This window comes from Erinaceus europaeus, chromosome 5, assembly GCF_950295315.1.
Source record: "Erinaceus europaeus chromosome 5, mEriEur2.1, whole genome shotgun sequence".
Taxonomy (NCBI): Eukaryota; Metazoa; Chordata; class Mammalia; order Eulipotyphla; family Erinaceidae; genus Erinaceus; species Erinaceus europaeus.
Window position 1 is genome coordinate 94460102 of NC_080166.1, and position 25389 is coordinate 94485490.

Below are 25389 nucleotides of genomic sequence, written 5' to 3' on the forward strand. Positions count from 1 at the left end.
TAGTTCTCACAAATTCTTAAAGACCATTTGTAGTTTGTCATGCCAACTGTTGAATGTTTGAAGAGAGGAAATGGCAAAAAAAAAAGTTAGAAATAAGATACTATAAAAATTGAACTTATTAAGGTCCTGGATGTGGAACATTCAGTAGAGTGCGCACATTACCATATGCAAGGACTCGGATTCAGTTCTCCCCCCTCCCCCTGTCTATGTCTCTGTCCCTCTTTCTCAACTTCTATTACTTCTATTTTTCTATTTCTTTCTTCTTTTTAAGATTTTTTGCCTTTATTGGGTATTAATGTTTTACAGTCACCAGTAAATACGTTAGTATACATGCAAAACATGTACCTCTACCTCTGTTTTTGTCTCCATAAGAAATAGAAAGAATAAAGAAAAAAAATGACCATCTAGAATAGTGAATTTGTGATATAGGCATTGAACCCAAACAAAAAACCTGGTGGAAAAAAATAGATACATATAATGACTTACAGTCAGATATATAGATACAGGTATCTATCTATATTGATTTGGGGGATAATAATACTTAAATAGAAAGCAAGCAAAATATTGAAAATAATTAATAAGCAGGTTAAACAGTAATTAGAGATTTTAGGATTACTGACTTAAATAAGAAATTACTATATTTCAGCATATGAAAATAAATACAAATTATGAAAAACAGGTTATGGCATGAATGTTATAGTGAAAAAGTGGTATTTTATTATTTATTTTTTTATTTAAGAAAGGATTAATGAACAAAAACATAAGGTAGGAGGGGTACAACTTCACACAATTCCCACCACCCAATCTCCATAACCCACCCCCTCCCATGATAGCTTTCCCATTCTCTAGCCCTCTGGGAGCATGGACCCAGGGTCGTTGAGGGTTGCAGAAGGTAGAAGGTCTGGCTTCTGTAATTGCTTCCCCGCTGAACATGGGCGTTGACTGGTCGGTCCATACTCCCAGTCTGCCTCTCTCTTTCCCTAGTAAGGTGTGTCTCTGGGGAAGCTGAGCTCCAGGACACATTGGTGGGGTCTTCTGTCCAGGGAAGCATAGCCAGCATCCTGGTGGCATCTGGAACCTGGTGATTGAAAAGAGAGTTAACATATGAAGCCAAACAATTTGTTGAGCAATCATGGATCCCAAGCTTGGAATAGTGGAGAGGAAGTGTTAGGGAGGTACTCACTGCAAACTCTAGTGTACTTCGGCTTTCAGGTATATATTTTGCAGTAGTTTATGGATACGTGTGCACATAAGCTCTTCTCACAGAAACTGGTGTATATCTAGGTTATGGGACTTTGTTAGAAAGTGAACTACCTGAGATGAAATTAGAGTGTACTATAAAAGGAAAGGTCTCACCCGAGTAATGAAGTTGAAGGGTTGTCATTCCACACGTGAAGTCTCTGGATACAGCCTGAGGTGAAGCATGTTGAGGTGGCAATCGTTGCTTTGGTTAGGTTGTGATCGGCGGATGCAATATTATTTGGTTTGGACTGGGAGACGCATATGGGAAAGTGGGCCCTATCCAAGGGTTCCAGGACTGGGGGAAGTAGGGACTCTATAGTGAAGATGTGAGGTTCCTGCTGTCTTAGGGTTCAAAAAGACAATCGATAATTAATATTATCATCACATTATTTGTTAATTGGGTTAACTTTGAAAAGTCCCTTTGTTATGGTTTGCTGTACAGTATCCAGTATCTTCTATATAGCTGTGCTATTAGATGCTTCTAATCTACTTGGTCTAGGCTTTTGAGAGAGTCCGCATATCAAATACATAGCCTATATATTAAAAAGACTCAGTTTGTGTTTTGAAAAACTTTGAGACATACAATTGATTTTCCCCCTCTCATATTAATCAACTACGGATTTATATGTCTACATTTTGCTAGGAGTGTACATAAACACCATTCCCACCACCAAAGGACTGTGACCCATCCCTCCTGCCCACTCCCACCCCCCACTGGCCCAGGAAGCTACATGTCTACCCCTCACCACTGGGTTTTTACTTTGGTGCCCTACTTAGAATTTGATCAGGTCCTGCTTTTAGTTTCCCTTTCAGATCTTCTTACTCAACTTCTGTTGATGAGTGGGATCATCCCATACTCATCTTTATCTTTCTGACTTAGCTCACTTAACATAATTCCTTCTAGCTCTGTCCAAGATGGGTCAGAGAAGGTAGGTTCATTGTTCTTGATAGCTGCATAGTATTCCATTGTGTATATATATCACAGCTTTCTCAGCCACTCATCTGTTCTTGGGCACCTGGGTTGCTTCCAGGTTTTAGCTATTATGAATTGTGCTGCTATGAACATAGGAGTACACACCTCTTTTTGGTTGGGTGTTATGGAGTCCTTGGGGTATAACCCCAGGAGAGGAATTACTGGGTCATATGGAAGGTCCATGTCTAGCCTTCTGAGAGTTTTCCAGACTGCTCTCCACAGAATCTGGACCAATTTACATTCCCACCAGCAATGTAAAAGGGTTCCTCTGTCCCCACATCCTCTCCAGCATTTGTTGCTGCTGTCCTTTTTGATGTATGCCATTCTTACAGGAGTGAGGTGGTATCTTAGTGTTGTCTTAATTTGCATTTCTCTGACAATCAGTGACCTAGAGCAGTTTTTCATATGTTTGTTAGCCTTTTGGATCTCCTCTGTGGTGAATGTTTTGTTCATTTCCTCTGCCCATTTTTGGATGGGGTCATTTGCTTTTTTGGTGCTAAGTTTGCTGAGCTCTTTATATATTTTGATGATTAGTTTCTTGTCTGATGTCTGGCATGTGAAGATCTTCTCCCATTCTGTGAGGGGTCTCTCTGTTTGTTTAATAGTTTCTTTGGATGTGCAGAAGCTTTTCAATTTGATGTAGTCCCATTGGTTTGTTTCTGCTTTAGTCTTCCTTGCAATTGGGTTTGATTCATCAAAGATGTCCTTGAGGTGTAGGTGGGAAAGTGTTTTACCAATGTTTTCCTCTAAGTATTTGATTGTTTCTGGTCTGACATCTAGGTCTTTGATCCATTTGGAGTTGATTTTTGTATCTGGTGAGATAAAGTGGTTCAATTTCATTCTTCTGCATGTTTCAACCCAGTTTTCCCAGCACCATTTATTGAAGAGAGCCTCCTTTTTCCATTTAATCCTTTGGGCCCCCTTATCAAAGATTAGATGCCCATAGGTGTTGGGATTTACTTCTGGGCTTTCAATTCTGTTCCACTGGTCTGTGTGCCTATTTTTGTTCCAGTACCATGCTGTTTTGATGATGATGGCTTTATAATATAGTTTGAGATCTGGGAGTGTGATGCCTCCATTTCTGTTTCTTTTCCTTAAGATGGTTTTGGCAATTCTAGGTGTTTTAAAAAAGTGGTATTTGTCAAGTTAAATTAGCCAAAGAAATATTAGAGAAAGTAGAAAAGAGATGACTTTTTAAAAAGCTGACCACAAACTTGCGGATAGTAGTTATAAACATGAATCCTCATTTTCAAGAGATACAATGAAGTAAAAATTATTACAAATAAAACTGCAGAACATTTAAGACATTATAAAAACAGCAAAAGTGACACAGATTTTTCTGAGAAAATTATAACAAAGCACCTACAACATACAGCAGCAGCAATAAAAGTCCTCAGGTAACCAGGAGAACCTGACTTCAAGATGATGCCCCAATGAACCTTACTTTCTCTGTAACCAACTCTTGCATGATTCCTCTCACACTTAGAATTGTTCTATATGTTAGCAAAGGTGACAATGAGGTCACATTGATGTGTTTGCCTTGGGCATAGGACACTTCTCAATTGGGATGAAACCAACTGCCGTATCCTGAGGACAGTATTGTTGAGATGCTTAAAACTAAACAAACACAGACATACAAATGAAGACTAATGAAATTCAAATAAGGCTTATGGATGATACCAATCAATGATCTGGTTGTGATGTTGTCTTTCACTTTCAAATGATGCTGTCTTGGTAGGGATGAGTGTAATATATATATATATATATGTATATCCATCTAAGAAATCAAGTAACCATAAATTGTTTTAAAATTTTAAAAGACCTTTGTTGGTTAAAACTAAATTTAGTTGTAAAATAAACAATGGAGGTTGGGAAGATGGCTTAAGTGATAGAGCACTGGACTTACATGCCTGATTTTCCCTGTACAATCCCAAGCACTGCAAGTATCAGGTGGGTGCTCTGGCAGCCCTCTCTCTCTGTCTCCTCTCTTCTGTCTTCACCTCTCCTCTCTTCTCTTCCTCTCCTGTCATAGATAAAATAAATATTTAAAAATGAATGAATTGAAACAAGTAATGGTTGCTATACTGCAGACATTTTAAGACTCACACAAAGTTCTAAAGAGGCTTGAACAGAGATTTTCCTTTAACTTTATTTTGTTTTTGCAAATGTTTCACTCAATTTAAAGCCCATATGAATATATTTCAGTTTGCCTCATTATGTAAGTTTTGATATATACAAACAGTCCTGTATGTATATATATATATATATATATATTTATATGTATGTATGTATGTATATATTAGCAAAAGTCATTGCTGGAGAACTTAAAACTCTTCAGCCAAAAGTGTATCATTAAAGGGAAAGTTTTTCAGGATTTATTTGGTAGCACTTTGGAAACATTTATGCATTTACCAAAACTAAATTTTCTCTCATGAGATTACTTTTGGGAATTGGCCACATATAAATCATAAAAATAGGCCAGAAAAGCTAGACATTAAGTTTAGATGTTTATATTTTACCTCTTTCCATGGTATTTAATTTATATTTAAGTATTCTTGGCAACACTACTACCTTTTGGGGAAACTTTTGTTATACCTGATTGAACATAATATTGGACACTATAATTGCTAAAAATGAAATATCAATTATAGCTGTAAATTGTGTACTTTTACTTAACAGGGGACACTATATGTATATAATTGTTTATATCTACAAATGAAACTTTCTACTTTATTTCTAATATCATACTGTAGTTGAAGAATGGAGACAGACATAAGGTAGATGTCATCTCCATTTTATGTAATCCATCAAGTTTTAATTACTTGGCTCCTGATGTGGTTATCAGACTTATTCTTAATGATATCATTTTGATTGAAGACTGACTCACCTTTAAGTTCTGTGTTGGAAATCTCAAGGTGTTATAACCAAATAAATGACCTATAGAAGCTGCTAGTATATATATATATATATTTTAGTCTGTATAATATTCTATGTCTAAGCCATCATATTTAAAATTACTTTTAAAAATCAATAAAGATTTATGTTCAATAGTAATAAGTCAAGATATGCTTAAATTAACTCAAGAGGACTTTTGGATTAAATTGCTAAGTCTGTATCAAATTAATTAGCACCAGTAAAAAGGTTTTGTGTAGTATACATGTCAATTTAGACAGATACACAGACATGGCACATATTACTACCCTGCTCTTCCAAACTCACATGTAAAAAGATCCAGGAGGGATAAACATTTAAATAGGAAGAAAGGTGTATCCAGATCATCATAGTCAAATCAAACAAAACAGTTTAGGCACGTTGTGTGCCCCATAGTGATCCTGGGTCCATGCTCTCAGAGAGATAAAGAATAGGAAAACTTTCAAGGAAGGGGATGAGATATGTAACTCTGACAGTGGAATTGTGTGGAATTGTATCCCTCTTATTCTTGTTGACATTTTTTATTTTACAAATAAATTTTTTAAAAATTTAGGTAGTCTTTTGTTTGTTTTAGTAACTGGGTTAGGGAAACACCTACTTACCTCAGATATTTGGATGATTGCTTCTGCTTTCCACTTGCTGTAACCAAAATAGTTTGCTACAGATTCAGGGTAGATATTCTGTCTCCTCAGTTTTTGCGGCATCTAGACAGGAAAATGGCTTCCACTGCCCACATGGCTGGAACAGTGATTGACAGAGCACCATTCTGAGACATCTTGGCCCAGGGTTGCACTAAACCACAGTCATATATCTTCCATTAGTGATGTCTGCCCAGAAATGAAGCAGTCTTCTTTACATTGAGAATTAACATGTCTAGGAACTATTTTTCTGTGTTATTCCAATTCACCCATTAAAGAAGGCTGGTGAAATCCCGTAGTACATGGCTACCTGCCTAGCCAGGCATCCACACTCTCCCTTCAGCCTTGGTCTTTCCTCTTGCAGGTAAAAACAGAAAAGATGGAGAGAAAAACATGGCGGACACTTTTCTCCCCGTCTGTGCCAGCTTGCCTCCAACCTGGTGACTGTTGACACTCACCATTTGTGTGAAAGCTTTTTTTTTTAATGTATTATACTAGATTTCACTAACTTTATCTTGTAGCTTCTGCAGTTTATCCCTTCAACCTAGTTTTTAGAGTATTATCCCCTTTTGAAATGTCTAAACCTATCTTAAACAGAAAAAAAAGAAGTATGACTAACTATGCAGCTTTACTAATACCTAGAAAATGCATAGTGGACTAACTTGTGTTCATATCTAACAGTTAAGTGATTTTTTGTGTTTCCATGTCCTGTTTTTCTTTGAAATTACATATTTCAGTAATTAGATCATTATCAGAACAAAGTAATGAAGAACTGGTGAATTATAATACAGAAGTATTGCCATTGAGTGGACTATTTGGTTTATCCATGAAGGTAATGAACAATTTTACTATCAAATTCGCTAATAAGCCATGTAAGTTAGGGTGTCAGCTCAGGATCTTACTCCACGGACCTTTTGCACCACATTATCATATATGTTCCTTGACAAGAAAGGATGAAAAGCATCAGTAAACAACTGACCAATGACTGTGATTCTCTAGGGATTTTGAGTCAATTCCTGACTGGAATGTGAAATGGACAGCTCATGGAGATATGTCATCTCAGTAGCAAGACTTAAATGAAGAGGATGAGCTAGTTACTAGCATTCATGTTTAATTTTATTAACTCATCATCAGTCTACTGAAGTTCTTATCTTCTAGGATCAAGATTGAGCACTGTATTGGAAAAATTGGGACAGAAGTTGAGGGATTAAATATATATATATTTTCCTTTCTGGGATGGTTAAAAGCTCATCGAGAATATTTAAAATATTTTCATTCCACCCCTCTGGTTAGGAGACTTGTTTCATATTCTTATTTTTTCACAAAAAATAATTTTACTCTTCTTAAGCATATATATGCCTAAATGTGGGCTATTAAAGTCGCATGTTCTGTGACAATGTGTCAATGAATAGTAGCTGCTTGTTTGTGACAGGTAGTCTATATCACATACCAAGGTGTGTGGTAGACCTTACTATACAGGATTTTGTAATTACAATCTAAGACTCTTGCTCAAGGACCAAGTCTCCTAAGGATGCTTGTCTTGAAATATTTTCCTTTTGTTCAGGAAATGTATAATTAATATACAGATTTCTAATGTAGTAACTCTAGCCACCCCATCTTTCAGAAGCTTTGAGGGATATGAATATGATTAAAATAATGTAGAAAATTTTCATATTTTTGGAAGTGTGCATGGAGGGGGTTGGGAACCACACTTATGCATAATTTTACTGCTCCCCAGCTGACTTTTTCTATTAGAGTGATAGGGATGGGGGAAAACAGAGAAAGATAGAGATACAACACAGTCCATGCGGTTATGCTATGCTGGTGCTCAACCCTGCTTGATCTGTGTTCATGACAAAACATCCACCCTCCATGGTAAACTATCACTCTTTCCCTAGTCATCTTTAGTAAATTAGCCATTTTAAAATAATATCTGAATGATTCATGATGTTGTTTATTTCTGTCATTTTTATTTTCTAGTCTCAATTGTCACAGCCGAATAATCTTAGAATTTAAATTCTATATCCAGATTAATTGTTGTTTTAATAAATTATTTAAACTTATTTTGAAGATCTTCATCTGTTAGTGAATATCACTATGAGGAGATATGCAGCATCACAATATTAGAAAGCCCATCATTGAAAGTGTACCACCAAGATTAGATGGGAATGCCACATTGGAAAGAATCAAAATCAGAAAGGAAACCACATGACAACTGACAGAAGCCAGGAGAGAGAGAACATCTTTTTATCGACAAAATGCATCAGTAAAATACACAGAATCATGCATATCCCTTTAGTTTCATTTCCAGTTCAGATCTGAGTCCCCTTTAGTCCATACTAGAAGTTAAAATACTATTGTAACTTATTACACGGTAAAAAAAAAATTAATAGGGGCCTGAGAGACATCCCACCTAGTAGAACACATGCCTTAGCATGTGTGAGGGAGGGTCCAGTTCTAACCCAGACCACAGCGTGGGAATTGCCATGGGAAGAGGAAACTTTATGAGCTGTGAAGTAATGCTGTAGTGTATCTCATTCTCTTTGTATGTTTCTCCCCCTTTCCATCAACTCTGGGAGGACGGGTTACTTCTGGGGTAAGAAAAAATCTTTCAGGGATGATGGAATCTTGCAGACATAGAGTTTCAGCAAATCCCTAGTGTAAACAGACTACATTTACTATTCATTTTCATCATAGCTCAACTCTGAATAGTGTGACAATGCAACAATCAATGTGTTTAACAATGATGTAATAGAACTTTGTCTCAAGAATGAGCCTGTAGTCATAAAGGGATTTTGACATATTTTAGTAAAGAATAAATCACCTGGGAGTCGGGCTGTAGCGCAGCGGGTTAAGCTCAGGTGGCGCAAAGCACAAGGACCGGCATAAGGATCCCGGTTCGAACCCCAGCTCCCCACCTGCAGGGGAGTCGCTTCACAGGTGGTGAAGCAGGTCTGCAGGTGTCTATCTTTCTCTCCTCCTCTCTGTCTTCCCCTCCTCTCTCCATTTCTCTCTGTCCTATCCAACAATGACAACAACAATAATAACTACAACAATAAAACAACAAGGGCAACAAAAGGGAATAAATAAATAAAATAAATATTTTAAAAAAGAATTAAAAAAAACTATTATAAAAAAAAGAATAAATCACCTACTCTAATATAGCTGATATTCTTTCAGCAACAGTAATTTTAAGATCATTTTATTTTAAAAGAGATAGTAATATGCTCCAAGATGTTTCTTGGTTTCCTTATTCAGACATTACTTTAAAACTTGCTATTACTGGTTTTGTTAATTAATCCTTTCTTAAATAAAAAAAAAATTGCTATTACAGTAAAAATAAACAAGAAACCACAGGATATCCTCACATGATGGTTTACTTTTATTTATTGCAAAAGGAAAGATCATTACTCTTGGGCCCAGGAGATAGCACAGCTCTAGCAATCAGATTGGCATGTCTGAAACTCCGGAAGTCCCATGTTCAATTCAGTTCCACCACATGGTAGAGGTGAGCAGTGCTCTTCTCTTCCTATGAAAATAAATCTTAAAGAACAAAAAAGAAGTAAAGAGAGAGAAAAAGGAAGGAAGGGAGGAAGGGTGGAAAGAAGGGAAGAAGAGAGGAAGAAGGAAGGAAGGAAAGAAGAAAGAAAGGATAAGGAAGGAAGGAAGGAAGGAAGGAAGGAAGGAAGGAAGGAAGGAAGGAAGGGAAGGAAGAAAATGATTCTTTTTTTTCAAAGTTAAGTAATATTTATTAAACAATTAATGGTGAGTTATTTCAAATATCTTCATTTTTCAGGGATAATCACATTTATTTTATTTCTCAATTGATGTCATATTGCTTGGTAATATATAAACATCTATAATTAATACCATTCATCATTAAATTCCAACTGAGAAAATGATTTTTAATATCCTGTTTATACCAGTTTGAAAGCACCAAAGTTTGCATTGGCACTGTTTGTGATGTCAAATGGAATCTGAAAATGATTGTGTAGTTTTTTTGTATTCACTTCCTACTATAGTTATTTAGAAAGTCAGTGTTCAGCTGGGTTGTGGCACACTTGCTTGAGTGCAAACATTGCAGTGTTCAAGGACCAGATAAAAGCTCACAGGCAGTGTAGCAGGTGTCTCTCTGTCTACTGTGCTCTCTCAATTTCTGTCATAACAAATAAAAAAATAGTAATTTTTATAAAGAAAGTTAGTGTTCAAGAAGGAGATAATATATTAGGGCTACTGCCTGAGTATTGGCTGTGACCCAAGTGATGGTTATGGTGTTGTCATGGCTACTCAGCATCCTGTTGAATCTTGCACAGTCCCAACTTAGTCTTCTGTGCAACTTGTATTTTCATAAATCGAATCTTCTCCATTAAATACTATTATAGTAATTAATAAAGTTTACTATTAAACTAATAACCAGCTATTTTTCTGCTTACTTTTTCTAATTGCTTTACAATGAAAGAGAATAAAGTAGATTGTGTGTCTGTATTTTCTTCATACTTGACATTATTTCCACCTATAATGATTAAGGAAAGTTTAGCAAATACTTTTATATTAATTGGGAAAGACTGGACATATGAATTTATAAGTGAATGATGAGTTTGTTCTCATTTTCTCTGACACAACAAATCAGACATTTTTTTTTATTTAAGAAAGGATTAATTAACAAAACCATAAGGTAGGAGGGGTACAACTCCACACAATTCTCATCACCCTATCTCAATAACCCACCCCCTCCCCTGACAGCTTTCCCATTCTCTAGCCCTCTGGGAGCATGGACCCAGGGTCATTGAGGGTTGCAGAAGGTAGAAGGTCTGGCTTCTGTAATTGCTTCCCCGATGAACATGGGCGTTGACTGGTCGGTCCATACTCCCAGTCTGCCTCTCTCTTTCCCTAGTAGGGTGTGTCTCTGGGGAAGCTGAGCTCCAGGACACATTGGTGGGGTCTTCAATCCAGGGAAGCCTGGCCAGCATCCTGGTGGCATCTGGAACCTGGTGACTGAAAAGAGGGTTAACATACAAAGCCAAATTGTTGAGCAATCATGGACCCAGAGCTTGGAATAGTGGAGAGGAAGTGTTAGGGGGGTACTCACTGCAAACTCTAGTGTATTTCTGCTTTCAGGTATATATTTTGCAGTAGTTTATGGATACGTGTGCACATAAGCTCTTCTCACAGAAACTGGTGTATATCTAGGTTATGGGACTTTGTTAGAAAGTGAACCAACTGAGATGAAATTAGAGTGTACTATAAAAGGAAAGGTCTCACACGAGTAATGAAGCTGAAGGGTTGTCATTCCACACGTGAAGTCTCTAGACACAGTCTGAGCTGAAGCATGTTGAGGTGGCAATCGTTGCTTTGGTTAGGTTGTGATCGGCGGATGCAATATTATTTGGTATGGATTGGGAGACGCATACGGGAAAGTGGACCCTACCCAAGGGTTCCAGGACTGGGGAAAGTAGGGGCTCTATAGTGGAGATGTGAGGTTCCTGCTGTCCTAGGGTTCAAAAAAGACAATCGATAGTTAATGTTATCATCACATTAATTGGTATTGGGTTAACTTTGAAAAGTTCTTTTGTTATGGTTTCTTGTACAGTATCCAGTATCTTCTATATAGCTGTGCTATTGGATGCTTCTAATCTACTTGGTCTAGGCTTTTGAGAGAGTCCGCATATCAAATATACAGCCTATATATTAAAAAGATTCAGTTTGTGTTTTGAAAAACTTTGAGACATACAATTGATTTTCCCCCTCTCATATTAATCAACTACTGATTTATATGTCTACATTTTGCTAAGAGTGTACATAAACACCATTCCCACCACCAAAAGACTGTGACCCATCCCTCCCACCCACTCCCACCCCCCACTTGCACAGGAAGCTGCATGTCTACCCCTCACCACAGGGTTTTTACTTTGGTGCCCTACTTACAATTTGATCAGGTCCTGCTTTTAGTTTCCCTTTCAGATCTTCTTACTCAACTTCTGTTGATGAGTGGGATCATCCCATACTCATCTTTATCTTTCTGACTTAGCTCACTTAACATAATTCCTTCTAGCTCTGTCCAAGATGGGTCAGAGAAGGTAGGTTCATTGTTCTTGATAGCTGCATAGTATTCCATTGTGTATATATACCACAACTTTCTCAGCCACTCATCTGTTGTTGGGCATCTGGGTTGCTTCCAGGTTTTAGCTATTATGAATTGTGCTGCTATGAACATAGGAGTACATACCTCTTTTTGGTTGGGTGTTATGGAGTCCTTGGGGTATAACCCCAGGAGAGGAATTACTGGGTCATATGGAAGGTCCGTGTCTAGCCTTCTGAGAGTTTTCCAGACTGCTCTCCACAGAGGCTATACCAATTTACATTCCCACCAGCAATGTAAAAGGGTTCCTCTGTCCCCACATCCTCTCCAGCATTTGTTGCTGCTGTCCTTTTTGATGTATGCCATTCTTACAGGAGTGAGGTGGTATCTTAGTTGTCTTAATTTGCATTTCTCTGACAATCAGTGACCTAGAGCAGTTTTTCATATGTTTGTTAGCCTTTTGGATCTCCTCTGTAGTGAATGTTTTGTTCATATCCTCTGCCCATTTTTGGATGGGGTCATTTGCTTTTTTAGTGCTAAGTTTGCTGAGCTCTTTATATATTTTGGTGATTAGTTTCTTGTCTGATGTCTGGCATGTGAAGATCTTCTCCCATTCTGTGAGGGGTCTCTCTGTTTTTTTTAATAGTTTCTTTGGATGTACAGAAGCTTTTCAATTTGATGTAGTCCCATTGGTTTGTTTCTGCTTTAGTCTTCCTTGCAATTGGGTTTGATTCATCAAAGATGTCCTTGAGGTGTAGGTGGGAAAGTGTTTTACCAATGTTTTCCTCTAAGTATTTGATTGTTTATGGTCTGACATCTAGGTCTTTGATCCATTTGGAGTTGATTTTTGTATCTGGTGAGATAAAGTGGTTCAATTTCATTCTTCTGCATGTTTCAACCCAGTTTTCCCAGCACCATTTATTGAAGAGAGCCTCCTTTTTCCATTTAATCCTTTGGGCCCCCTTATCAAAGATTAGATGCCCATAGGTGTTGGGATTTATTTCTGGGCTTTCAATTCTGTTCCACTGGTCTGTGTGCCTATTTTTGTTCCAGTACCATGCTGTTTTAATGATGATGGCTTTATAATATAGTTTAAGGTCTGGGAGTGTGATGCCTCCATTTGTGTTTCTTTTCCTCACGATGGTTTTGGCAATTCTAGGTGTTTTCAGCAGACATTTAAAAAAAAAAAAATCTAGGGTCAGTGCATTGTAGTTTGGGCTACTTTTTCCCCAAAACATATACCTGTGAACAAATTATTCATATTCCTCTCAGTAAGAAAGTTCTCTAGTAGAAAGCAAGCAAAATTAGCTGTAAATTTGCTTACATAAGCCTTTAGAAATGGCAGCTTATGTTATAATTGTTGGAAAGTTGGTTTTATGACAACTTTGCAGTTCATAGTTTTGTTATTTACTTAATGAGTGACCATGGTCACTTTATTTAATCTACTCTTGTCTGTGTTTCTTTGTTTGCAAAATTATGATTCGATAGCTGAGTCAGTGGTAAGAATTATACAAGATTTTTCAGAAATTCTGATGGAAGGCCTCAGAGCAATATGTCATTTGTATTAGATAATACACTGCCTTTTGATCTTATTACATTTTGTGTGATGCAAGTACATAACTAGTTTTGAAAATGCATGCAAATCCAAGAAAAGAGTAATTATGATATATCATTGGCCAGGTAGTTTCGTGAGGTTGTTTGTGGACAGTTACGTTTGCGTTGCATAATCAGACTTTCTTTTTTTTATTTTTTATTTGTAAAAAGGAAACTGATTAAACCATAGGATAAAAGGGATAAAACTTCACACATCCCACCACCAGAACTCTGTATCCTATCTGCTCCCCTGATAACTTTCCTATTCTTTAACCCTCTTGGAGTATGGACCCAAGGTCATTGTGGGATGCAGAAGGTGGAAGGTCTGGCTTGTATAATTGCTTGCCCCCTGAACATGGGTGTTGATAGGTCGATCCATACTCCTAGCCTGTCTTTCTCTTTCCCTAGTGGGTAAGAGCTCTGGGGAATCAGAGCTCCAGGACACATTGGTGGGGTTATCTGTCTACGGACGTTTGGTCTGTATCATGCTAGCATCTGGAACCTGATGGCTTAAAAGAAAGTTAACATACAAAGCCAAACAAATTATTTACCAATCATGGACCTAAAGGCTGGAATAGTGCAGATGAAGAGTGGGGGGGGGGGGGAGCTCCATTTTGTAGATAGCTAGTAGGCATATTTAGTTATATTCCAAAGGGCCTGTGGCTATACTATGGTTTTTTTTTTTTCCTGAACTTGAAATTGATATGCAGGTGGATCCTAAATATTGTCTGGGGAGATGGTGCATGGCTGGAAAAAGGACCAGAAAGCTGGATCAGGGAAGAGAATAGTCCCCAAATATGGGAAAGGTGTATAAATATTGTTGACTGTAAACCCCATCGATTTGATGTGATCTGGGGCCCATATTCACCATAGGAGCCTATGTGACCTCTGCATCCCTGTAGTTCTGAGCTCACATTCTGTGGTCATGAGTAGGAACGTTCCAAGCTGCCCAAATATCAGGACCCATCTTCCTCAGGTGGAACATAGAGTATGTTGTCCAGCCTCCCTTTGGAGGATGGAACATTCCCTACCATTGTTGATCCAAGTTGAGGGCAAGATCCTATGGGAGCCCACAAAGGGATCTATTGTGTTGTTCCTGATAATATTCGAGGTCTAGGTCCATCATGTCTGTTTGAGAATCTCAGGACTCCCTGTGGGCTAGTTCTGGGGTGGGGGTAGGGGTGATCTTCAGAAATAATCAAAAGATTTCTTTTCTTTTACCCCCTGGCCTCCATTTTCTAACCCAAGAGTGGCCTCACCCTTAGGACCCCTTGTTCACCCTCCTGCTGACAGCCCAGTATCCTACCCTATCCAGAGAATCCCTGGTCACAAGCTTCTGCTTATTTGGAGCTCAAGCCAGCAACTGCTCTCAAGTTGCCATCTTGGCTCCGCCCCGTCCCACCCCCACCCCCTCACAATCAGACTTTCAAAGGGACTCTTCTCATTTTAGATAGATTATGCCAGGAAATCCAATCTTTCATTCTTAGTCTGCACTCTGTCTCTGACTAGCTGTGTGATTTTTGACAAGTCTTGTAGACTTTGGTGTCCTTTCTTAAAATGTGTGTGTTTGCTTGTGAGCTCTAAAATCTTTGTGATCTACATTGTATAGGTTGCTCATGGCTGTAGAGTGGTCTAAAAGTTTACTGGCTAGCAGACTCACACGTGTTCAGTTCCCAGGAGAAGTAGCCATGGCACATCTCCTCCAAGAAGCTTCTTACCAGGATAAGAAGCAGCAGCCAAAAAGAGTGACCTGCTCAAAGTCCCATGCTTTTATACATTCCCTTCTCTGAAGCAACTCCTCAGGGTGACTGACTCCATTTGTATGCTAATAGTCCCAAACTCCTGTTGGGGTCACAACACTCCATGAAAGATAATAGTTGAACACTGTAATTCCCACCCCACCCCACCCCACCCCACACACACCCAGGCTTCATTTCTGCTCAATTCTACTACTCTTTGTGGACTCTTGGGGAACTCCTGATGAACAGAGAAAGATAGATAGATATGGGGAAAGATACAAAGAGAAAAGCAGAGAGAGAGAGAGAGAGAGAGAGAGATGGATAAGCCATAGCATCAAATCTTTCTTCAATGCAAGGAATCTGGGCTTGAACTTAGGATGCACACATGGCAAATCAGCACACTATGTAAGTGAGCTTCTTTACTGGCCCTCAGTTGCCTTGTATTCTGCTATAATGATAAAAAAAAATCAGAAAGAAACAAAAAGCACACTAAAATAATGTTGACTATAGCCCAGGAGGTGATATGGTAGGTAGCATAAGCTTTCAAACCTGAGGTTCTGGGCTCGAACCCTACCTCATCCCCCACTCCCACCACCCCTACTACATTTAGAAGAGTGATACTCTAGTATTTCTTCCTCTTTTTAAGCAAGTGAATATTTTGAGCATTAAAATAATTTGCAATCTAATGCGTCTAAGTATTTAAAATCCAGGTCAAATTCCAAAAGTTCTTTCTATCAAATCATTTTCTTTTACTACACAATGAAACCCACTTCCTGTTTGCCCATGAATACTTGTCAGTGATGCTTGTGAGTGTACTTTACCCTGAGACTATGTGTGGATTGCAATACTAACCTTACAATTATTTAATACTGATCACCATACACACTTCTGTTACATTAGTATTAGAAACATGTGCTGTTTAAAAATAAATCCAAGAATAGTTTTTATATTTTATTTTCAAGTGAGAGTGCAGCCACTGGGCTGAGTCACCCACCCATATTTTATTTTCACATTGAAAATCAGATTTTCTTCAGTGTCAAAGAGTGTGTTTATGTAAAATTAAGTGAGTGTTTACAGCAAGCTCCTCTCCTCTCTCTCTCTGTCTGTCTATCTCTATCTCTCTCTTCTCTCTCTCTCTCTCTCTCTCTCATTTCCTTAATAGGAAATGGGTTATACTTGGTATATTGTTCTTAGCAATCATGAACTATCTGCCTGAGACCACCTAGGGGATTAGACATATCAGTAGAGTCATAATGAAATTAAGTTCATATTACCATCTTTATTTACATTTTCCCTGGCTTAAATTATTTGCTTATAGATTTCTTGAGTGTGTCTTCTCAGTGTTAAGATAGAAAGAAAGAGAGAAAGAAAGAAGAGAAAAATAAAGAGGCACAGAGACAGAATGAGAGAAATAGAAAGAATAAACTCTTAGATTTGGAAATAATTACTGCCTTCTTTTTTACTAATCAAAGAACTCAGAAAGTGACCAGTTCCTAAAGTCTTCCTTTGTGTTGAGGACCATGTAGTGGCATTGTTTTATTTCCCACTTCAATATGTCTTCCTCTTCATTTTGAAAATAAATACTGATCAGTTACTATCAGCCAAAGTGTCTCGAAACTCCTTCTATGAGGAAATGAAATTTTGGTCCTGAGTTTAGCTCACAAATGCGCCACAGTTGTCTGTAAATCATCAAACTCTATATTCTGTTATACTCCAATTCCTTGTTTGCACTAATTTTCACATACCCAGTCCTTCTTCTCTTCCATCATATTTGTCAGGAGATATTTTATTATTAAATGAAAACAAGCGCTAAATGGACAGTTTTTAGCCTGTACTAGTAATTACATCTGCAAGGCAGCTCTGAGGTAGAGCAACCTCTTACAGGAGTAAAGGTAATAATACTAACAGTTAATAGCATTATATACCAGCTTTTAAAAAGAGAACAAGTCTTGTATATGGTAGTGCCAGGGATCAAACTTGGATTCTCAGGAATGCAAGTACTATCGTCTAATGTAGTGAGCATCTTCTCGATCCTTTATATGTCAACTTTTACTATGTTTTACTATGCAAAAACATTTTTATGTTTTTGCACATAAAATGCATTTGTTCTTTCTTAAAATTGAATGTGTTCTTTCTTAACATTGAATGTTACAATTTTAGATGATGTATTTTGTTACTTTTAATCAACAACAGAAATATAGGTATAGTATGAATAGTTTACTTCTAAAAGTTTACTTACCTATATTATATTTATATATGACATAGCTTAGTTGACATAACATTTTGAATTGTGCTTAGAAAAAGTATCTGATTGCATGACTTTATTTCTCTTATTTTTTATCCATTTCAGGACTTTAACATTCTGAAATATTTAAATTAGTAATTGACCTGAAATTATGGGTTTTTTTGGTATGTGTGTGAAATAATAAACTTTAATCAAGATAGCAAAATGAAAGCTTAATAAATCTAAGAGATTTGCCCAAGGCACAGAATCTAAAGTAAAGTCTACTTTAACTCTAAAATCCTTGATCATTGGTCATGTGTATGTGTGTGTGTGTGTGTGTATGTGTGTGTGGGGGGGTGGGGGGGTGCATGTGTGTGTGTGCGTGTGCATGTGCCTGTGTGTTTTGTTTCCTTCAGGCATTTCCTGGGATGTATTTGTAGTCAGTAGACAAAAAAAGATTATATTCCCACCAGGTGAAACATAACCAAGTATTATAGTCACACTTGGGTTTTGAGGCTATCAACCTCCCTTGTCATTGGTTCTTACAACTTTGCCTCCTTATGAAAGCAAGTGGGAAAATGGTGATTGCATTGTGTATGGCAGCAATGTTTATGAAACTGTCTTAAGATCAGCTGTGATCAATTCACTTATGTATTTTCCAGCTAAGTGTTTCTTAAGAATCCACTGTGGACCAGCTATCAGAAGAAAGAACAAGGATAATTACACTGTTTTTGTTCAACAATATTGGTCCTCATTGATTTAATGATTGAGTAAAATTTAATGCAGTTAGTGCCCCCAAACTATTAATTAAATGAAAATTAAAGCTGGCATTTCAAAATAGTGCTCACTTTCTACTCCAAGAACTTTGGAGGATAACAGCAGCAAAATGCTTTACACATTAACTGTTAAAGACTAACCTATGGCAATTTTGTCTTAAATATACTCTAACATTTTGAATTGTGCTTAGAAAAAGTATCTGATTGCATGACTTTATTTCTCTTATTTTTTATCCATTTCAGGACTTTAACATTCTGAAATATTTAAATTAGTAATTGACCTGAAATTATGGGTTTTTTTGGTATGTGTGTAAAATAATAAACTTTAATCAAGAATGCCCACTGCATTTCACTGTGGTTTTTGCACATAAAAATGCATTTGTTCTTTCTTAACATTGAATGTGTTCTTTCTTAACATTGAATGTTACAATTTTAGATGATGTATTTTGTTACTTTTAATCAACAACAGAAATATAGGTATAGTATGAATAGTTTACTTCTAAAAGTTTACTTACCTATATTATATTTATATGTGACATAGCTTCAAATAAAAGAAGTTACTGCTTTCAATGGAATGAGTCATGTGTTACATTAGTATCAATAATGTACTTGTGTGAATCTACTCACAAATTTCTTTGCTTGGATCCAACCATGTGGAAACAAATAGCAATGCAAACTAAAAATATGATGGTAAATAAATATAACAAATTTATATTAAGCTAAAAGATGAGTCCAAATATCTCCTATATCTCTGTATTCAATATGAAAGAAAACTAAGCTGCCACTTTACCAAAGTCTTTAACTATTATATCCAATAACTGGAAAGCTACTGTAAAGAAAGCAAATGGGTGGCTGGGTGGTGGTGCACCTGGTTGAGTGAATATATTACAATGTGGAAGGACTCAGGTTCAAGCCCCCAGTTCCCACCTACAGGGGGAAAGCATCACAAGTGGTGAAGCAGGCCTGCAGGTGTCTTTCTATCTCTCTTCCTCTCTCTCTCCCAATTCCCTTTCTATATCTGGGTGTCTCTATTAAATAAATAAAGATAATAAAAAATAACAAAAACAAATAGTGGTGCTTTCTACATGTCTGTTGTAGGTTCTCCCTGCTAACTGGAACCCTCCTCTTTAGTATGATAAGCAACAGATGTCACTCAATATCTTTTGAATCTGACTTCTCATTTATAAAAACAAAAACTGTTTGAAGCAGAAATGTTGTATAAACTATCACTGTTATGTTTACTACTTACAGTTATAGTTTTTTACTAATCCATCTTACCCTCCCCTCAGGACAAACATTTCTAAAGCACAAAAGTTGTGTCTCATTTTGTTTTGATTATTGCCAGCCCAAACAGTATCAATTTAGGGAAGTAAGTACTGTTGGTACTAGGTGAGTCTGAATCCTTGTGAAAATATATTCAAAACAACATTTTAGTGGTCCAGGAGGTGGCACAGTAGGTAAAGCACTGGACTCTCAAGCATGAGGTCCTGAGTTTAATCCCGGCAGGCAGCACATGTACCACAGTGATGCCTGGTTCTTTCTCTCTCTTTTATCTTTCTCACAAATAATTTTTAAAAAATATTTTTTAAATATTTTATATTCTCTTATTCTAAGACTGTGGATATATGTGTGAGAGAAAGATTAAGGACTCTCACATGTTCAACTTCACTGCTCTGGGCAACATTTCTATTCTGTTAAATTGACACAGAAAGAGAAGGAGATAGAGGCAAAGACAAATCAGTTCTGGAACATCCCCTGATAACATAGCAACCCCCATATGGTACTGGGGCTCAAAGCTGGGTCACACGCATGACAATACAGGCACTCAAACCAGTGAGTTATCTCTCTACCCTCAACACTCCTCAATGTATACTTTCATATTTTCAGGACATTCCTAGCATGTCTCTGAGTTGACAGTTATTTCATACATTCTTATAAGCTGAAATACTTATTTTAATATTATTTATTCCAATCAGTGTTGCTGTAATTCATGCCCACTATCTAGACAAAACATTTGAAGATTAGAAATAAAGGTTATTTTAATATAAAAATAATTCTCAGAGACATTTACTCAATGCGGAGTAAATGACCCTTAAGATTTAGGGTTATAGATATGTTTATTTTAGTGTGGCTTGTTGAAATGTTTAACCATTCTGTCGGGCAAACGCTAGAAGAAGAAGAACCATTCTGTCTCAGGACATTCATGCATTCAGCAACAGTCAGCAACATCAACTCTGCTGCTGTCAGCTCATAATGACACCTGCATTTTACCACTTTATACTTCAAAAGTCACACTATGTCCTTACTTTTACAAAACAGTGATATTAGGGGTATCCCAAATAATGCCATTTTAAGTGTTAGCATATATCTCCTTTTTTGAAAAAGGGGGGGTGTCATAAAGTCATTTAGTCAGAACCAAAAACATTACTATTTCCACTCCTTATCTATTATCTCTAAGTGGAATATAGCAAAGGCATATCTGCACCTTCTTTAGATGAAGTGGAACATTATTTTTATATTCAAATGTGCACTTAGCTCTCTAGTTGGGAAGCACTAGCTCATTGTCCAAATTTTCTTGCAGGTCCTCCAGGCCCTCCAGGTGGTCTGCGGATAGAAGACATCAGAGCTACTTCCGTGGCATTGACTTGGAGCCGTGGCTCAGACAATCACAGTCCTATATCTAAGTACACTATCCAGACAAAGACAATTCTTTCAGATGACTGGAAAGATGCAAAAACAGGTAAGTTTTATTTGTCTCATCAGTCTTTTCTCTTTGTGAAATGAACAACTTTGTCAAATGTCTTCATCAAGTAGAAAAATCTGGAGCTCTGTCGAATTTTATCATTTACCCAGTATTTTTTTTTCTAACAAACATCTCTTTCTTAGTTATTTTTGTTCTTTTAGTAACTCAGTGCTTTGGTTTTAAAGAAAACAAAGAACCCCTAAAACAACTTGGGAAGAGAAGTAATAGGGGGAAGAGGATAAGAGGGCTCTGAATTCCAGCACTATCAGATCCCCAAGAGTGGGAACCAAAAAGAGAAATATTTGGATGTAGTAATAGGGTTATGTGTGGCTCAGAGGGGTAGAGAGGACCGGACCTGGAAGATAAAGGAGCAGATATGTACAAATATAGACAGATAGTTGTAGAGATAACAGTTAATCCATATCTGCAACCTCAGGAGAACCATGGTGGTTTGCAATTGAGTGACTTGGGATTCAGAACTGGTGGTGGAAATAGTGTAGAATTATACCCTTATTATCATGTAATTTTGAAGATCAATATCAAATCACTAATTAAAAATTAAAAAAGAAATGCAACTAGGAGACAGTGAAGGGGGCGGGTAATAGGAGAGGGAAGTAGACCCCCATGTCCAATGCTGCACAATACTGAATAAGTAACCATTTTGTCATGCGAACAAATATTGTTGAGAAACTTTTTGTCAATGTCAAATAGCTTTAAGGATTAATTTGCAAATGTATATATTTCCTGCTAGAGAAGCCAGAGTAGAGATAATATTCACATGGGTATAGTGTATGCAAAAAAAGAATACAGACCTGTTCTTGACTTTCAGGTAAGAATTGGCAGTGATTGTGCAGAGTATTCACAGTGTACATTTCATTCTCTGTTCTGTTCATCAGTAAATTGATAAATTGTATAGATCACATTAAAGATGACATTTCACTGTGTTTCTTTGATAATTTATTTACTCAAAATGTTCACATAAAAATGTTCATATGAACAGTAAGCATTTGTTCTTAAAAAGTATTGCTTCTAGTAGGGAGGCAATTACAGAAACCAGACCTTCTACCTTCTGCACCCTATAATGATCTGGGTCCACACTCCCAGAGAGATAAAGAATAGGAAAGCTTTCAAGGAAAGCGATGGGATACAGAGTTCTGGTGGTGGGAATTGTACCCCTCTTGTCCTGTGGTCTTGTCAATATTTCCATTTTATAGATAAAACTTAAAAAAAAACTAAGAACTAAAGCATTTTAAAGATATATAGGAAAGAAGTATGCTTGAATTTATGATTGGAGCTATATTCTATTTTGATTTATCATGAAAAAAATAATGAACAGTATTTTGTTTTCTTTTTGACAAATGACATATATAGCTTACTATTTACAATCTTTCCCTTTTTCTTTTTAAAATCATCTTTATTATTGTTTATTTATTTACTTATTTGATAGAGACCACCAGAAATTGAGAGGAAGGGGGATATAGAAAGGGAGAGAGACAGAGAGATACCTGAAGCCGTGCTTCACTACATGTGAAGCTTCCCCACTGTACGTGGGGACCAGGGGCTTGAACTTGGGTCCTTGTGCATTGTAACATGTACACTCAACCAGGTGCACCACCACCCAGCCTCTCCCTTTTCTTTCTTTCCTTCTTTCTCTTTCTTTTTTCCTCCCTCTTCCTTTCTTCCTTCCTTCGTCCTTTCTCTCCCTTCCTTTGTTCCTTTCTTTTTTTATCCTCTCCAGAACTTTACCACTCCAAGCCAACTATTTCAGATAGAAAAAGACAGACAGAGATGGAAAGAGAAGAACCATAGCTTCTCGCTCCTCCCTCCCCTGCCCCTGTTTGCTTCACCCCAGTGCCCTGGGGTCAAGGGGTTCAAAACACAGATTGAGTGCATGTCAAAGCACATAAGCTAAACCCTTCTGTTCCTAACTGTAGGTACTGTAGTTCTGCACACTAGCAAAGATATGCTGAGACTGAAGAGATAGCTCACAGGGCGGAGAATCTGCCTTGCCACACACACAGCCCAGGATTGAGTCTCAACACCATGTGAGAGATTAGAAGCTTCTGTAATGTGGCGTTTTTTTCCTTTCCACTTCTCTCTGCTTCTATTTGAATGAAAAAGAAACCCAGGAAAAGTAACATCATGCATATATTATAGCCTGACTCCAGTAAAACCTAGCCCGATTGATCTCAAGTATTAATTTAAGCATCCACATCTCATTACCATGATCTGTTAACATATGACAATGGTCTCACCTTACATACCAGATCAACTTTTATAATCTTGGAATGGTGTAACTTGAGTACCTTCATCTACTTTGGGAATGGAAATGGACATTCAACGGTTTTAATGTCTGTTTCCATTCCCAAACAGGGATGCTTTTTGAGAACTTCTGAGAAGCTAGTTCTTCCTGTGGGATTTATAATACGTGGCTTTTACATCAGAATGGAGGATCCTAAAGACTTTGATTGTGTTTAAACCATAAGAAAATACTGTGACTCACCAAAGCAGTTTTCAAGGATCAAAAGCTGAATTGCCTGGAGATACTTTGGGCACAATCTATTTTTAGTCGGAGGTCATTCTGACTGTTTCTGAAGTTGTTCTATAATGGTTAGTGGGCTTTGAAAATAAAGCTCAACAGGCATGACAACTAAAATATTTCAGATTATTGACCTTAGCAGGCATATGAGTTGTTTCTTTTTTTTTTTCTCCAAAGAATTCTCAGAATTTTTTATTCTTGGCTCAGTGGACCTGAGTTATTTGTAAATATGTCTCTGAATTACTATTCATGACTGATTGCTTGTGTAAGACTTTCTCAAGGAAGGCTTCTTTGTTGTTGTTGTTGTACCTATTATTATAGTAAGGAGTATGCCTATTGCTTTATGTTACTTTACTTGAAATTTACATATAGAAGTAAAACAATATATAGTACCTATAAAGTTATTAAGCAATATTTCAAGTTACTTTAGAAAAAGGAGTCTTGTTGAAGGGGAGGGTGAGAGAACAGGAAAGATACACTCCAAGCTTCATTCTGAGGGTCTTAGACTGTCCTTAGCTTAGAAGAATAACAAAAGAGAAAGCCATGTTTCAGTGTGTTGAGTGTTTGTTGAGAGAGAGAATGGGTACTAAATTAGAAAGTACATGCCCTAGAGGCATGTAGAACCCCAAAGGGGAGCAAAGAAGGGTAAAGAGGATAATAAACTTCTTTGTTTCTCAGTTTTTATAGTTGTGCAGGACTCTGAAGTGAGGTGCTGAAGTCTTTGTCTCCAGATGCTCACATCTGCATTTTATGTCCTTGGCAATCAAGCAGGGAGGGAATGCTTGTTGTAGGAGGTATCTCTGGTTGCTTTTGGCAGTATCTTCTCCTGGCTAGGGTGCAGGGGGACAGGTTGTCTTCCCTAAGCAGACCCCTGATACTTCAGTTGATATTACACAGTTAAGATCTTATTTTTGAGTATTGAGATAATCTGCAAGAGATAGCTGAATTCAAAACTGACCCAATTAAACAATCGAATCTTAAGTCCTCAGTTATGGTTTCTGGTACTTTCCTGTATGGTATGGTAGAGTTTTCTTTTTATGACGCCAGGAATAACAAATTGTAAGGAATTTTGCAAAAGAGAATGGATTCCCTCTGCTCTTGGACAATCTTTTTCAATTGGCTTGAGGTATGAATCTACCTTCAAAACAAAGCTGACTTCTGCAGAAGTCAACCTATGTACATGTGTAATTTTAGAAAGTACAAAAGATTCACTGATTTCAATCAATGCTAAAGAGGCATGAGAAGATCACATAAGGTCTAACTCTACATCTATTTCTAGGAATTTTAGAGTTCAGAATAAAACAAATAAAATATTCATTAGAGTCTACACAGTAATAACCGAGGAAAGAAAACAGGAATACTTTGCTCATGGTTAAGGAGAGTGAGGACTTAAGTAGATGGAGAAAAGATAAGGCAAGATAAGAACTATTGAATGTTGGACATTTTGTGGTAGTGCAAAGTAAGGGAGAATCTTCTTTCTTCTACACCAGTAGCCTGCTTGATTCATGAATACAAGAGACTACAAAGTGATTGCTTTAGAGCAATTGTGTTTCTTACATTAAGATATTTCCAGTGGCCTGGGAGTTGGTGCAGTGGATAAAGTACTGGATCCTCAAGCAAGATGAGGTCCTTAATTACATCCCCAGAATCATATGTGCCATGGTGATGTTATGGTTTTCTCTCTCCCTACTCTCTCATTAATTCATAAGTAAATAAATACTTTTAAAAAGTCCTAAATAACATGTCCTAAATAAGTGCAACTGTTAAATTTTATTTGTATGTTTACAACATTATTATTTGCAAAATTATTTACATGCTAAACTGAATTAAAACAAAATTATTTTAGAACTTCATGCTAGTTATACAAGGTCCAGAGGAGCTCCAAATATGAATAAAAAGTACACCTATGTGG

The 25389-nt window shown here is 37.1% G+C and overlaps 1 protein-coding gene and 1 long non-coding RNA gene across 5 annotated transcripts in view; both read left to right on the forward strand.

The window, feature by feature from the left end:
* Window positions 1-25389, forward strand: part of CNTN1 (contactin 1) — a 340636-nt gene that overhangs the window by 237060 nt on the left and 78187 nt on the right. For 2 of the 4 annotated variants that reach the window (XM_007531154.3, XM_060191552.1), the window contains one exon: window positions 20777-20935. In XM_007531154.3, the coding sequence (XP_007531216.2) occupies window positions 20777-20935 (159 nt within the window). Of the gene's footprint in view, window positions 1-6148; window positions 6979-20776; window positions 20936-25389 lie in introns of those variants that run through there. The other 2 variants (XM_060191553.1, XM_060191554.1) reach the window with 1 other exon arrangement.
* Window positions 7088-9151, forward strand: LOC132538717 (uncharacterized). The gene is made up of 3 exons (XR_009550073.1): window positions 7088-8614; window positions 8950-9069; window positions 9119-9151. It is a non-coding gene; the product is annotated as an uncharacterized LOC132538717 (long non-coding RNA).